Consider the following 16,054-nt stretch of genomic DNA (forward strand, 5'->3'; position numbering starts at 1 on the left):
TGAGGACAACCATCTGAGAATAAATCAAGCTTTGCTTTGTCGCAACTCTTTAGCATACAAGTCCATTTACTTTCAGCTTCCTCTTTACAATTCCTGCAATCCAATGTAACTGATAAATCTCATCCACTAGACGCCAACTGAGGAATTGACTGGCGTATGTGTTGTTCAACAGACAGCAGTCGTCACTCTCACTGGAATCAATGACTATGTGTTATGGCATGGAAAAAATGCAGCAAAGACGAGTTTCCCTAGAGCAGTGAGGATATTTGCACATGTCAGTATTCAGCAATGACTGCCAGCTGCCACAACACTTTTCAGAATTCGTGCGGCAGGCAACACAACTGTGAGTGTGATTTCATTCAGTAAGTCGTCAGGAGATGGACAGAAACGTCAAATTAACGTCACTTTCCGAGTCATATTCAATCCAAAATGGGGTATTATTAAGGTAGTTCAGTGTTCTAGCAATTACAGTTTCATAATTCCCATTTGAGTATTCTGATAGCCTAAAGAACCCGTTAGTGTGAAACCATCGGAAACTACATTAATATCAAAATGCAAGAACTCGAGAGAATACGTGGACTCTTCCCTTCGATAGGTAACCTCTTACTGTTATTTAGGATCCTTTCTGTCCTAGGCATAATGCAAATGGAACTTCACGTCCATGATGCGCTTTCCGCTTATCTTGACAAACATCAGCAACTTTTAATTGCTGCGAGTAACAACTGTGTGATGATAAAGTCCCGAGCGACTGGAAAAAGCGCGGGTGACGCCCGTATATAAGAAGGGTAGAAGGGCTGATCCTCAAAATTACAGACCAATATCCTTAACATCGGTTTGTTGCAGGATTCTCTAACATATTCTCAGTTCGAATATAATGAATTTCCTTGAAACAGAGAAGTTGCTGTCCATGCATCAGCACGGTTTTAGAAAGCATCGCTCCTGCGAAACGCAACTCGCCCTTTTTTTCACATGATATCTTGCGAAGCATGGATGAAGGGTATCAGACGGATGCCATATTCCTTGACTTCCGGAAAGCGTTTGACTCGGGGCCCCACTGCAGACTCCTAACTAAAGTACGAGCGTATGGGATTGGTTTCCAAGTATGTGAGTGGCTCGAAGACGTCTTAAGTAATAGAACCCAGTACGTTGTCCTCGATGGTGAGTGTTCATCGGAGGTGAAGGTATCATCTGGAGCGCCTCAGGGAAGTGTGGTAGGTTCGCCGTTGTTTTCTATCTACATAAATGATCTTTTGGATAGGGTGGATAGCAATGTGCGGCTGTTTGCTGATGATGCTGTGGTGTAGGGGAAGGTGTCGTCGTTGAGTGACTGTAGGAGGATACAAGATGACTTGGACAGGATTTGTGATTGGTGTAAAGAATGGCAGCTAACTCTAAATATAGATACATGTAAATTAATGTAGATGAATAGGAAAAAGAATCTCGTAATGTTTGAATACTCCATTATTAGTGTAGCGCTTGACACAGTCACGTCGATTAAATATTTGGGAGTAACATTGCAGAGCGATATGAAGTGGAACAAGCATGTAATGGCATTTGGGGGGAAGGCAGATAGTCGTCTTCGGTTCATTGGTAGAATTTTGGGAATATGTGGTTCATCTGTAAAGGAGACCGCTTATAGAACACTAATACGACCTATTCTTGAGTACTGCTCGAGCGTTTGGGATTCCTATCAGGTCAGATTGAGGGAGGGCATAGAAGCAATTCAGAGGCGGGCTGCTAGATTTGTTACTGGTAGATTTGATCATCACGCGAGTGTTACGGAAATGCTTCAGGAACTCAGGTGGGAGTCTCTAGAGCAAAGGAGGCGTTCTTTTTGTGAATCGCTACTGAGGAAATTTAGAGAACCAGCATTTGAGGCTGACTGCAGTACAATTTTACTGCCGCCAACTTACATTTCGCGGAAAGACCACAAAGATAAGATAAGAGAGATTAGGGCTCGTACAGAGGCACATAGGCAGTCATTTTTCCCTCGTTCTGTTTGGGAGTGGAACAGGGAGAGAAGATGCTAGTTGTGGTACGAGGTACCCTCCGCCACGCACCGTATGGTGGATTGCGGAGTATGTATGTAGATGTAGATAATGGTACAGCTTCCAGGATTAATGGAAGAGGTTCCTTTGGCTACAAGAATGCGTATGTCCCTCCGGCATGACGGGGCTCCTGCACATTCTAGTTGTCAGATGCCACATCTTCCAAACCTAATATTTCCTGGAAGTTGGATCAGTAGATATTGGCACTTTTCTTGGCCACCAAGGTCCCCGGACTTTATCCCTTTGGATTTTTGCCTGTGGGGATGTTTAAAAGTCGAAGTCTACAAAGAAAAAGTAAACCCAAGAGCTGATTTGATCCTTCGGATTATGAATAGTGCAGTCCTCATAAAAGAAGGTAAAGACGAAGTCAGAAGAGCTACACGTGGTGTTATCAAGAGAAGTCAAAAGAGCATTGAAGTTGGTGGGGGAATTTTTGAAAATCAAGCTTGAAGGTCCTCATTTGCCTTTGCTTTGAGTTACTTAGGTGTAGGTACTAACAGCTGTATCTCTGTACTCAATAAAAAGTGGACACATTTAGATGGAGTTTTTATGCAAGTAGTCTATACTAACACCTGCTAAAATATCTACTGTATCTACTATTCCTTCTGAAACACCATGTATATGCATATATGAGTGGTGTCTGTCCTTTTGGACATGTTCGAAAGGAAAGACACCACGAATCCCGGTTCGAGCCTGGTCAGGCACAAATTTTCATCTGCCACCATAGCTGTATTTTAACGTCCTGTGACAGCCTAGGTATCTGTCCTTCGATATTTAATTGATTAACAAGGCTGTCTGTTTCGATTCGTAGTGTCCGAAAGAACACACACACACACACACACACACACACACACACACACACACACACACACACACACAAAATATATAGGGTGTGTCCATTGATCGTGACCGGGCCAAATATCTCACGAAATAAGCGTCAAACGATAAAACGAAACTTGTCTAGCTTGAAGGGGGAAACCAGATGGCGCAATAGGTGGCCCGCTAGATGGCGCTGCCATCGGTCAAACGGTTATCAACTGCGTTTTTTTTTTAATTGGAACCCCCCATTTTTATTACATATCTACATCTACATCCATACCCCGCAAGCCACCTGACGGTGTGTGGCGGTGTGTAGTACGTAGAGAAATATGAATGTTTTAGTTGGACCACTTTTTTCGCTTTATGATAGATGGCGCTGTAATAGTCACAAACATTTGGCTCACAATTTTAGACGAACAGTTGGTAACAGGTAAGTTTTTTAAATTAAAATACAGAATGTAGGTACGTTTGAACATTTTACTTCGGTTGTTCCAATGTGATACATGTATCTTTGTGAACTTTTCATTTCTGAGAACGCATGCTGTTACAGCCTTGATTACCTGTAAATACCACATTGATGCAATAAACGCTCAAAATAATGTCCGTCAACCTCAATGCATTTGGCAATACGAGTAACGACATTCCTGTCAACAGCGAGTAGTTCGCCTTCCGTAATGTTCGCACATGCATTGACAATGAGCTGACGCATGTTGTCAGGCGTTGTCGGTGGATCAAGATAACTTTCCCCACAGAAACAAATCTGGAGACGTCAGATCCGGTCATGAAATATGCTATTCAATATTGCTTCAATCGCACGCGAGCTATGTGCAGGACATCCATCATGTTGGAAGTACATCGCCATTCTGTCAGTAAAACATCTTTTAGTAACATCGGTAGAACATTACGTAGGAAGTCAGCATACATTGCACCATTTAGATTGCCATCCATAAAATGGGGGCCAATTATTTTTTCTCCCATAATGCCGCACCATACATGAACCCGTCAAGGTCGCTGATGTTCCACTTGTCGCAGCCATCGTGGATTTTCCGTTGCCCAATAGTGCATATTATGCTGGTTTATGTTACCGCTGCTGGTGAATGACGCTTCGTCGCTAAATAGAACGCGTGCAAAAAATCTGTCATTGTCCCGTAATTTCTCTTGTGCCCAGTGGCAGAATTGTACACGACGTCCAAAGTCGTCGCCATGCAATTCCTGGTGCATAGAGATATGATACAATCGATGCAATCGATGTTGATGTAGCATTCTCAACACCGACGTTTTTGAGATTTCCAATTCTCGCGCAGTTTGTCTGCTACTGATGTGCCGATTAGCCACGACAGCAGCTAAAACACCTACTTAGGCATCATCATTTGTTGCAGGTCGTGGTTGACGTATCACATGTGGCTGAATACTTCCTGTTTCCTTAATTAACTTAACTGTCCTGCGAACGGTCTGGACACTTGGATGATGTCCAGGATACCGAGCAGCATACATAGCACGCGCCCTTTGGGCATGTTGATTACAATAGCCATACATCAACACGATATCGACCTTTTCCGTAATTGGTAAACTGCCCATATTAACACGGGTAATGTATCACGAAGCAAATACCGTCCGCACTGACAGAGTGTTACGTGATACCACGTACTTATACGTTTGTGACTATTACAGCGCCATCCACCACAAAGCGAAAAAAGTGGTTCAGCTAAAACATTCATATTTCTTTACGTACTACACGAATATGTACTAAAAATGGGGGTTCCTACACTCCTGGAAATGGAAAAAAGAACACGTTGACACCGGTGTGTCAGACCCACCATACTTGCTCCGGACACTGCGAGAGGGTTGTACAAGCAATGATCACACGCACGGCAAAGCAGTCACACCAGGAACCGCGGTGTTGGCCGTCGAATGGCGCTAGCAGCGCAGCATTTGTGCACCGCCGCCGTCAGTGTCGCCAGTTTGCCGTGGCATACGGAGCTCCATCGCAGTCTTTAACACTGGTAGCATGCCGCGACAGCGTGGACGTGAACCGTATGTGCAGTTGACGGACTTTGAGCGAGGGCGTATAGTGGGCATGCGGGAGGCCGGGTGGACGTACCGCCGAATTCCTCAACACGTGGGGCGTGAGGTCTCCACAGTACATCGATGTTGTCGCCAGTGGCCGGCGGAAGGTGCACGTGCCCGTCGACCTGGGACCGGACCGCAGCGACGCACGGATGCACGCCAAGACCGTAGGATCCTACGCAGTGCCGTAGGGGACCGCACCGCCACTTTCCAGCAAATTAGGGACACTGTTGCTCCTGGGGTATCGGCGAGGACCATTCGCAACCGTCTGGGCTACGGTCCCGCACACCGTTAGGCCGTCTTCCGCTCACGCCCAGCATCGTGCAGCCCGCCTCCAGTGGTGTCGCGACAGGCGTGAATGGAGGGACGAATGGAGACGTGTCGTCTTCAGCGATGAGAGTCGCTTCTGCCTTGGTGCCAATGATGGTCGTACGCGTGTTTGGCGTCGTGCAGGTGAGCGCCACAATCAGGACTGCATACGACCGAGGCACACAGGGCCAACACATGGTGTGGGGAGCGATCTCCTACACTGGCCGTACACCTCTGGTGATCGTCGAGGGGACACTGAATAGTGTACGGTACATCCAAACCGTCATCGAACCCATCGTTCTACCATTCCTAGACCGGCAAGGGAACTTGCTGTTCCAAAAGGACAATGCACGTCTGCATGTATCCCGCGCCACCCAACGTGCTCTAGAAGGTGTAAGTCAACTACCCTGGCCAGCAAGATCTCCGGATCTGTCCCCCATTGAGCATGTTTGGGACTGGATAAAGCGTCGTCTCACGCGGTCTGCACGTCCAGCACGAACGCTGGTCCAACTGAGGCGCCAGGTGGAAATGGCATGGCAAGCCGGTCCACAGGACTACATCCAGCATCTCTACGATCGTCTCCATGGAAGAATAGCAGCCTGCAATGCTGCGAAAGGTGGATATATATACTGTACTAGAGCCGACATTGTGCATGCTCTGTTGCCTGTGTGTATGTGCCTGTGGTTCTGTCAGTGTGATCATGTGATGTATCTGACCCCAGGAATGTGTCAATAAAGTTTCCCCTTCCTGGGACAATGAATTCACGGTGTTCTTATTTCAATTTCCAGGAGTGTATTTTTAAAAAACGCAGTTGATATCCGTTTCATCTCTGATAGAGCCACCTAGCGGGCCAACCATAGCGCCATCTGGTTTACCCCTTCAAGCTAGACGAGTTTCGTTCTTTGTAGTTTTTTCGCTTATTTCGTGAGATATTTGGCCCGGTCACTATCAATGGACCACCCTGTATATATTAATGTTTGGCAACTAAGTGATAGTGACGGACTGGAGCTGCATCAACGTACTCATTTCACTAGATATTGTTGTAGCTTTCTGAACAACTCATGTTTAATAAGTGACTGTGATTTGGAAAATTTAAGTTGGCGAGATAGTTACTTTACGCGTTAATTACAGTGTCCCTCATCGTTTACTTTGTGAGAAACCTGCTTCTTTCTGCCCTAGCCTATATTACGGCAATGAGTGAATGCTCGCGTTCTTGACACCTCATTGAAACCAATCACAGCGAAATTAAACACTTGAGTGAGTTCATACTGCGGTTTTGTGCAGATGAAAAAACCAGTTTTTCACAGTTGTCAGATGACAGGTTGAATTTGTCAGATTCCACTACTTGTGACTGCATTATTTATTGTTAGTTCACAGGCGCTTTTCTGCCGCTATTGTACCTATTTTTTAATATTAGAGCTGAAAGAACAGAAGCATCAGATTTTCGCCATATGGGATATTCGATTTCACCTTAAGTCTTCACGTTTTGAGCAACCGCAGAATATTCATCAGAAAAGCTGACAACAAGAAGTCAGGTCATGCCTCTCTTCTAGCGGGTGTGCCAATGACAGTGACCACAGTAACAATATTGTATAGCGAAGATATGTTGCCAACTCAACCATCGGAGAAGCTCCAAAATTGTGAACTGTGTCTTGGTGAATATGCTTTCAAGGTTTTGGTAACAGTGAAATACAGTAAAATACAAATAATTGTTGCAGTTATTAATTTATGACGTTTCGTTTGCACTCAGTGCATCAATGTATTACAAGTAATTACATTCTAGCCCCTAAACCTAGTTACAGGAATGCAAATAAGACTCATTGACATATAATGAAGATATTCCAGTCCTTGCCACCCACAACTTTGAGATGAAGCTATAGTCACTTCCGAGGTCATTCACAGAACACGTCAACTGATATCCTTCCTGGTAGTATAACTGTAGCCTGGCAACAACGCAGAATGTGTTTGGCCACTCTGTGACTGACGAGTTACTTCCCTGTTGGCACAGAACTACACTGCTAAATTCACTTGACATTATCGTGTCATTTCAATTGAATAATGTGAGTGATTTTCTCTTGAGATGTGATAAAGGATATCAGTTAATGCTTTTGAGTCCACGAAAGTCGATCCACACGGGAAATACAACTACTCTCATCTCTTACGTTACGTTTTATCTGTCATACCGGCTACTGGGCTAATAAGTAAGACACGTATGCTGCACCTCTTACCTAGCTCTGTGGTATCGCACTTTTCTACCATGTGCAAGCTGCTTTCGTTCGCCTTTCGAGACTGGCTGAAAGCCAGATTTTTAATTCTTTTGGAGCCGAGCTACAAGCAGGCAGATAGAAACTCAAGAAGAGAATCGTAAGATAACATTCGAGCAAAATTCGTCTTGCTACTGAAATACCCCTTACAGCCAGAGCGAAAACATTGTACTGCAAAATTCATAATGTCACTTTTGTTTCCTACTGACATAATTTTTGTTGTTGTGAATACATAATTTTATGTATGAACTGCTATATTTTCATAATTCTTGAGTATGATACAGGATATGAAGTAAAGACATGTTTTCGAAGTCAAATGTCGATAACATGCTACTAATTCGTGTTAAAATAGGAACAATCCTCTTACACGCACTTAATGCTTTATTAAGATATACTGCCTTCGTGATGTTCCTGTAGTAAGTTGAACAGCAGTAACTATGAAAGAAAAATTCTCTTTACTCCGATGAAAGTTTCGAAATAATGCGGACATTTTGCAGTGTTTGGTAGTTTTTGCAACAAAATAATGTAAGTTTTGTTTTTCGATTTTACCCATGGTGGACATGTTTATTAGATGTGAGATAGTTTAATACAGTCAGATGTATAGCACCGACCTCTGCAATTTGGTCATCTGTAACTGGCGGCAGTACTGTAGATTTTTTTCACACCATTGAATGTTGCAAGAAATAGGAGTAGTAGGTGGGGGAGAGATGAAAATTTTATCCTGCAGCCAAACGTAAAACAATCAGTGTATAAATGCCATTCTTTATTGATAATTCATAGATCTATAAAGAATATAATGTCCTGCGTGACGATTTTTAATTTCAACCAGTGAATGCTATCAAACTATACCAATTTTGATCATAAATCTAAATGAAAATGAACTGCGCCTATTTTCGTGAGAACAGGAGATTCATTTTTGTTGTGGCACTGCCATATTTTTTAATTTTCGGCCAATTCCCGGGTGGGGTGGGACAACAGTGTAATTCTCCTGACTTCAGTAGAGTTCAACCCATAAACACTGCATGGGAGTTAACGTCTGGCAGCTAAGGTGGTGTCTTAATTTTGGGATAGTACAACGATGCAATTCCTCTACAAAATTTGAAAATTTAAATGCATATCTAATTTCCAGCTTTTCCTCATTCTTGTGCAGATTTTGCTTCAGGATGTTGAGTTATGCTTCCCAGTTTAACGTGCTGTCAATGAAAGTAATGTTCCACGCAAGGTGCCGAAATGCAGTCCTGCCCCAAAATATTCATCCATTCGTCTTTTACAATATGTTACAAGTGTTTAGCATGTAACTCTTCACAGGTAGTTTCTTCCACGTACATGTTTGTCTGTGCAAAAAATGATGAATTTGCTCAAATCAACAAATATGTTATTCCACCAATCTTACCCTTATATAACAAGGCGATGTGTTCTCTAACCTTTTACCCATTTCACTTTTTTTAAGGTTGGCTTTTTCCTTGTCACACTTTCGTTCTCATAACTTTTGGACATTTTTTATTTATTTCTATTTTTCCACTCTGAGTTTCAATTTTCTGTGAAGTTAACCTACGATTAGGCTTGCTATTTATTATTAATCACCTCTCATTTTGTTTCTTGCCAGCCTTGTTAGAGATACAAATTCTACGTGGTCTTTTCGTCGAATATTTTGTAATACCCAACAATACTTTTAGGGATATTCAACTAACTGGCAGTCTCTCTGTCCACTCCACACGATGGAACACAACAAGTTGCTTTTCTAACTTTACGTCACATTGCGACCTTTCTGACAACGTGGCGGGACGTATCATTAAATGAGTGGACAGGGATAAGCGGCCGTTGTGCTACACACACTGAGCATTTAGACAAGATAAGTGTATTCATGCTCTTATGCGACCGTACATTAAACATTAGAAAAATATTTTTATCAATACTTTACAGTGCTTCAACTACAATTTGCTGTACTACAGCTACCTGAAATCTAGTCGGAGATTTTTGTGTACATTTGATGCTCAATCCTTTGTCCGACATGAAAAACTTAAAAACCAGCGGCTGATTTAATATTAGTGACAGCCTCTAGGCACTTACAAGTTTGTTGTCCGTTTGTTTGTTGTACCTTACAGGCTTTTCTCTACTGTTAAGATTTTTCACACAAACAAATGTAACTGGGGGTAATAAACCGAGGAAGTCACAGACAACGGGTCCCTAAATACCAGAATATACCACTCTACAGGCTCTGAAAGCTCGTTGGTGTGGGTTCGGATTCACCCTATACATGAGCAGAACGACTGCACTACTTCGGCGAGAAATATACCAAGTGGAACACTGCGTACTGAAGTCTGATTACAAGCCATTTACTTCAATTTTGATGAAGACCTTCCCTTTGTAGAATGAAAACATACAAACCAGAGGTGTCTTGCTCGAACATCAAGATTTAATATTAAATCAGTGACATGTATATGCAATCATTAACAGTAATTGGTATGAAATGGGAAGAGTGTAGAGATGGTGCTAGTCGCCGATTTCCTCGAGCTCTGTCTCCGGTTCTGGCTGTGGCTGTGGCTTTGCCACCACACGGCTGCGCATCCTCGTCATCGCTCTCACCACATACGGCTGTGACCCGCCCCCACTGCTCGGTTTGTCAGCGTCGTGGTCGAAGTCTTCAAAGTCGCTGTCGTGCCAGCTCTCTTTCTTCTCTGGGTGATGATACCACCGTCTCATCGTGAAGTACAGAGACACCAATGTCAGGACATTTGCCACTGCGAAAAGAAAATGTTCTCGTGGTACCAATAGTGGCCAAAATGGGCAAGAACAGACAGACGAATGGAAAACTTAATTTATTACCATTGAATTATAAACTTGACTAGAAATAGAGATGAATTCGAAGAAAGTTTTAGATCCAATAATGAGAAAAGAAGTCGAAGTAAAGAAATATTTCAAAACAGAAGTAGTTAACAAGGGACCACAGGGCACTTTTGGGCATTTATACAGCATGGATCATAATACTCTCACAGAGCAACTCAGGTAACCTCTGAGAAAATAAAACAAGTTGAATTCAAGAAGTTAAAGGTTTAGAGCAACATAAAAAAGCAGCAGCAGAAATAAATTTTTTGTTAAATGAAGGGTTCGAAAACAAAATATGTAAGAACACGTGTGAAGTAAGGAAAAGGTGGAAGCATATTAAAGGAAAAGGAAGATCTGAAGGACAAAAATTGTCAACATGATGCTCAACAGCATGCGTTTTTCGCCAACGAACATTTGAAGCACTGTACCTTCAGGACATTAGGAGGAGATCTAAGGACCTTCATTGTGATATGGTCATCAACAAGAATGCACATCCGTTGATTTTTCAGATTGCTGTTGCGTATAAAATTGCTGTGAAATATCTTCGACATGTTATTTACGCTCTTATGAATGAGGTCCTTAAATAGCCAACTAATGTCCCGAAGATTCAGCTGTGCTATGGAACAGTGTAGATGGCTTGAAACTGGTATCACGCACTCATGTGACGTTCCACCATCACTGGTTGAACGCTGACAGTGGAGGGGGGGGGGGGGGAGGGAGGGAGGGAGGGAGGGAGGGAGGGAGGGAGAGAGGGTTTTTTTTTTTGGGCATGCCCATAATAACTAAGCTGAGAATGAAGTTGTCGATTTGTATGTTTATCAACCTGTATTTTTAAATTTTTTTTATTTGTTCTTCACGTTACAGCCTATTATGGATAAAGTTAACATAGGCCATACAGTCGCATTTTGTGACTAGTATTGAATGTATGGATTAATTGTTTCCGGTGCTTATAAATACAAAAATCAAAGAAAGTTTTCCATCACCCCAGTCCCCAGAAGTCCTGAAGATAGACGTTGACTGCGGATATTGTATCACAGACACAGTCCCTCTGACTGTTCAGAAATGTCACTAGACCCGCCAAAGGATGCGAACAACCATGCATGAGCAGTGCCTATTAGACGAACGGGGTCAGACAGCTAATCAGTTCCAGTTATTTGACGAGGATGCAGGTACACTGCTCGTGTTTGTAGTTTAACCATGCCTAGACGGTTAATACCACCGTTCGATCGCGTCCGCATTGTTACTTTGTGTCAGGAACGGCTCTCAACAAGGGAAGTGTCCAGGCTTCTCTGAATGAATCAAAGCGATGATGATCGGATAGGGATGAGATGCAGTGAGACAGGAACTGCCGACGACATGCCTCGCTCAGGCCGCCCAAGGGCAAATACTGCCATGGATGACCGCTGCCTACGGATAAACCCTAACAGCAACGCCACCACGCTGAATAATGCTTTTCGTGCAGCCACAGAACGTCGTGTTACGACTCACTGTGCGGAATAGGTTGCATGATGCGCAAATTCACTCCCGACGTCCATGGTGAGGTCCAGCTTTGCACCCACACCACCTTGCAGCGCGGTACAGATGGCCCCAACAACATGCCGAATGGACCGCTCAAGATTGGCATCATGTTCTCTATACTGATGAGTGTCGCATATGCCTTCAACGAGACAATCGTCAGAGACGTATTTGGAGGCAAACCGGTCAGGCTGAACGCCTTAGTCACACTGTCCAGCGAGTGCAGCATGATGGAGGTTCCTTGCTGTTTTGGGCCCGACGTACGCCGCGGGTGGTCATGGAAGACGCCGTCACGGCCATACGATACGTGACTGCCATCCTCCGACCGAAAGTGCAACCATATCGGAAGCATACTGGCAAGATCTTCATGGACGACAATTCGCGCCCCCCATCGTGCACATCTTGTGAATGACTTCCTTTAGGATTACGGTATCACTCGACTAGAGTGGCCAGCATGTTCTCGAGACATGAACCCTATCAAAGATGCCTGGGATAGATTGAAAAGGGCTGACTATGGACGACGTGATCCACCAACCACTCTGAGGGATCTACGCCTAACCGCCGTTGAGTGGGACAATCTGGACCAATAGTGCCTTGATGAACTTGTGGATAGTATGTCACGAAGAATACAGGCATGCATCAATGCAAGAGGATTTGCTACTGGGTATTAGAGGTACTGGTGTGTACAGCAATCTGGACCACCACCGCTGAAGGTCTCGCCGTATGGTGGTACAACATGCAACGTGTGGTTTCCATGAGCAATAAAAAGGGCGGAAATAATGTTTATGTTGATCTATACTCAAATTTTCTGTACAGGTTTCGGATCCGAGGTGAGGCAAAATTTTTTTGATTTGTGTATTTTTTTAAAATTAATAATTCTACAAGAAAATCTGCTACTAGAGCTATTTTCTACCACTACAAAACTACAATTTAAAAAGTTCTTAACCAATTACCTTCGTATTACTACTACTATAGTGCTATAGACCATGTTCTAATTATGTTCATTTCTTCACGAGCGTGTAACTGTTCATATTTCTTTCCGCTGCTGGATTCTCGCTCATGAGGCCCCAGTGAATAGCAGTGTTTACTGGAGTCGTTGGTATTAGGGCACCGTCCACGTGTTTCCACTTTACAAACAATTCCATTTTTCAGTGTGACATCTGAGAAGTCACTTTAGTTATCACTTGCACCAACGCAATGTAGATCCTTGGAAAGCCATTTCATTCATTCTTCTTCTTTGTTGATCCATTATGGACGGTGGGACAACGGCTGGCACTTATTTCTTGATGCAATAATTTACCAACAGCCATATGTATTGCAGAAATTTATTTTATGAACTTCTTATGTGCCACCAGTTTCGGCATTACATTGATGCCAATTTCAGGCCCCACACGTCATAGTCGCAAAATCGCTATACACGGAAGGAGCTATATAACTGGATCTGTGAATCAAATTGTTATGCACCAGCTCTTGGTGGCCAAGCGACACAGACTGAGGCAGTTTACAAATATCGATGTGTGGTCAGAGACATGTAATGGCGAAACTGGCAGCACATAAGAAGTTCATAAAATAAATTTCTGCAATACATACGGCTGTTGGTAAATTATTTCATCAAGAAAATTTCATTCATTGATTGCCAATATCAGTTGTCTTCTCTCCATCCGTAGACTATCTCGCTTAGCATACTAACGTGTGGTTGAATGCACTATGAAATCTTGCTTGCCCTTCCTGGATACCGCGGCTGCAGTATCATCCAAGATACGCTAGGCTGACTCGTTCCCTAGTGTTGCTGTGGGGCCCACAGTGTTTAATACCTGACGACCATAACCCGCTGCGACTTCATGAAGTGCACTGTCCCACAATGTGTTCTCCGCAGTGTTCACATTGCCACAGGCGTAACTATCACTAATCTGACTTTTTTTTTTTTTTTTTTTTTTTTTTTTACAGGTTCGTAGCTTATAGGCCATCACTAGTCGGGTAACGTATCAGTCTACTGGACAGCTGAGGAAATTTCATTTGCTGTCTATCCCTGATGTGAGGGAGAAATTCTTATGTCCTCCTTCCGGTGCCTGAAGAGTTGCATTCATTTTACCAGAGTTTTTCTATGTGATCTTGTATTACCTTTTTTTGTACGGGCCTCAGTTCAAAGCATCCTTTGTACGTCCGTTTGATTGCCTTTCTTGAATTAATTTTCCTAATCTCCAAATCCAGTGGGCATCTTCCTCAAGTTGCTAACAGTGCATCATTTGGTGTAGTGCAGTAATCTCCCGTTAATCTGAATAGCACTTCTCTAACTCTTCTGACTAATTAAGCTGGCTTAACAAGCCCAAACAGTCGCGCCATATCCTACGACTGATGCTAATACAGATTGTTGGCATGCTCCGATTGTGTTCAAGGGAAGTCGGGATTGTCTGTCTGTTATTACTACAATTTTGTTCATCGTGTTAGTACGTTTCCTGCCTGCCTCCTCTGTATGATGTGCAAAGTTACGACGTTCGTCCATGAATACCTCCTGATCTCTCTTTACTGCGCTGCTTCTAATAGTTACATCGTTGATTTCATCTTCTGATTTCGTGCTGTGTTTCCTTTCAGCAAGAGATGCGTGATTTTGCAAGGTACCGATGACAGTTGACAATTTGACACTTCTACGCCATGCTTTGAGCTCATGGAGAGCTGCACTACATTTATCTTCTGTACTTTTATAGTTACCATTTACAACAAACAAAACGTCATCCGAAAATGCTACCAATCCGCTTACGTTACACGTGTCACCTAACTTATGTGGTATGGGTTTCAATGCTATATCCATAACTCTGGAAGAATGCAGTGATCCCTGCGGACAGCCTTTTTTGTGGTGTTCGTTATTTCCTATTCTGGGCATAATCTCTCTGGGTGTTGTACCGGCGCTCTGGGCACACACACTTCCTAAGGCGACGAAAGAAAGATGGCCACCTAAGGTTATCGAAAGCTACAATAATATCGATCATCATCGCTAGAGCATACGTAAAATCAATGTCACTAGCGGAATCGACTTATGAATGGCGTTTTCAGTTGATTTTCCTCTTCTAAACACGTACTGATGAGGGCTCTCCCCCCTTTTAATAATCTGGGATCTTGTAATATTTTGCATAGCAGTTTTTCAGAGGTTTTCCCAAAAACATTCAGAAGACAATTGGTCTGTAGGTTTTTGATATCACCGGATCTTTGTCTTCCTTCTTATGGTTAATAAACGCTGATTGTCTCCAAGGAAAGGTCCACCACTCGCCGTCATGTAACATAGCGTAGACACTGTAATAAGAATATTCTAACCGGCAGGGACCACAGACGAGTGTTACGTCTCACGTCAACGACAATCTGAAACCCGACAGGAATTCCTGCTGTCTCTGAACCTGGGCGGCATACGAAGCGGTCATTACTTAAACTGGTTGCAGCTAGATGTGCAGTATCGATTCATATGCAGCTCATCTAACTTAGCAGCAGAAGTGTGTCATATTAAATTAACGATACTTACCTGCTTCCCGACGACTTCATGCCTATGGAACCCTTCTACGTAGTTTATACAACTCCGAAATTAGTTTCCTTTGATGTGAACAATGGCTGCAAACAAATCTTTAATGCATTTTAATAAATCGTTCAGCGACTAAAATCTAGGAATAATTATTTACACAGTAAAACTTTATCAAATCGGAACGTATTGAATTCGGAAATCTGCCCAAACTGTACAAGTATTTTTCTTCCGACGAATTCAGTACACTTAGATATAATAATTTGTGGAACTTTCCTAACGCGGAAACAGAATGCAAATTTTAAGACTTAATAATTTATTCTATAGTGTGGGAAAGAGCTTATACAGTTCTACTATATCACAGTATGCGTTAGTTATTCACGACCCTACAAGTAAGCTACTTTTAACACAATGACTGTGCAGCCCTGGCAATGCTGTTAAAGCGCGTAAAACCAAGTTATGGTTCGGCACTGCGCGGCACTACGGGTGTGGACATCAAACAGCGCTGCTCCGTGAAACAGCGAACAAGGTAAGCGCTGTGTCGGTCTTTAAAGGATGTAAGTTCGTGAGCGCTCTGTCTGTCGGAGTTTCACGTTTTCCATTATTAATGGCGCTCGCGGGCCCACACTAGAGCGCTGTTGCGCACCTACGAACACTGCTGCTATCTGAGCAGTGAAAGCAGTGGTCGGTGTTCCGTTAAT

The 16,054-nt window shown here is 43.2% G+C and overlaps 1 protein-coding gene across 1 annotated transcript in view; it reads right to left on the bottom strand.

Annotated features, from left to right (window-relative positions):
• Nucleotides 1–10,000: 10,000 nt before the first annotated feature.
• Nucleotides 10,001–16,054, bottom strand: part of LOC126298066 (uncharacterized) — a 65,666-nt gene continuing 59,612 nt past the window's right edge. Inside the window, exon 3 of the mRNA XM_049989384.1 lies at nt 10,001–10,248. Coding sequence (XP_049845341.1) covers nt 10,001–10,248 — 248 coding nt within the window. The remainder of the gene's footprint in view (nt 10,249–16,054) is intronic.

Source organism: Schistocerca gregaria, chromosome X, assembly GCF_023897955.1.
Source record: "Schistocerca gregaria isolate iqSchGreg1 chromosome X, iqSchGreg1.2, whole genome shotgun sequence".
NCBI classification, from domain to species: Eukaryota; Metazoa; Arthropoda; class Insecta; order Orthoptera; family Acrididae; genus Schistocerca; species Schistocerca gregaria.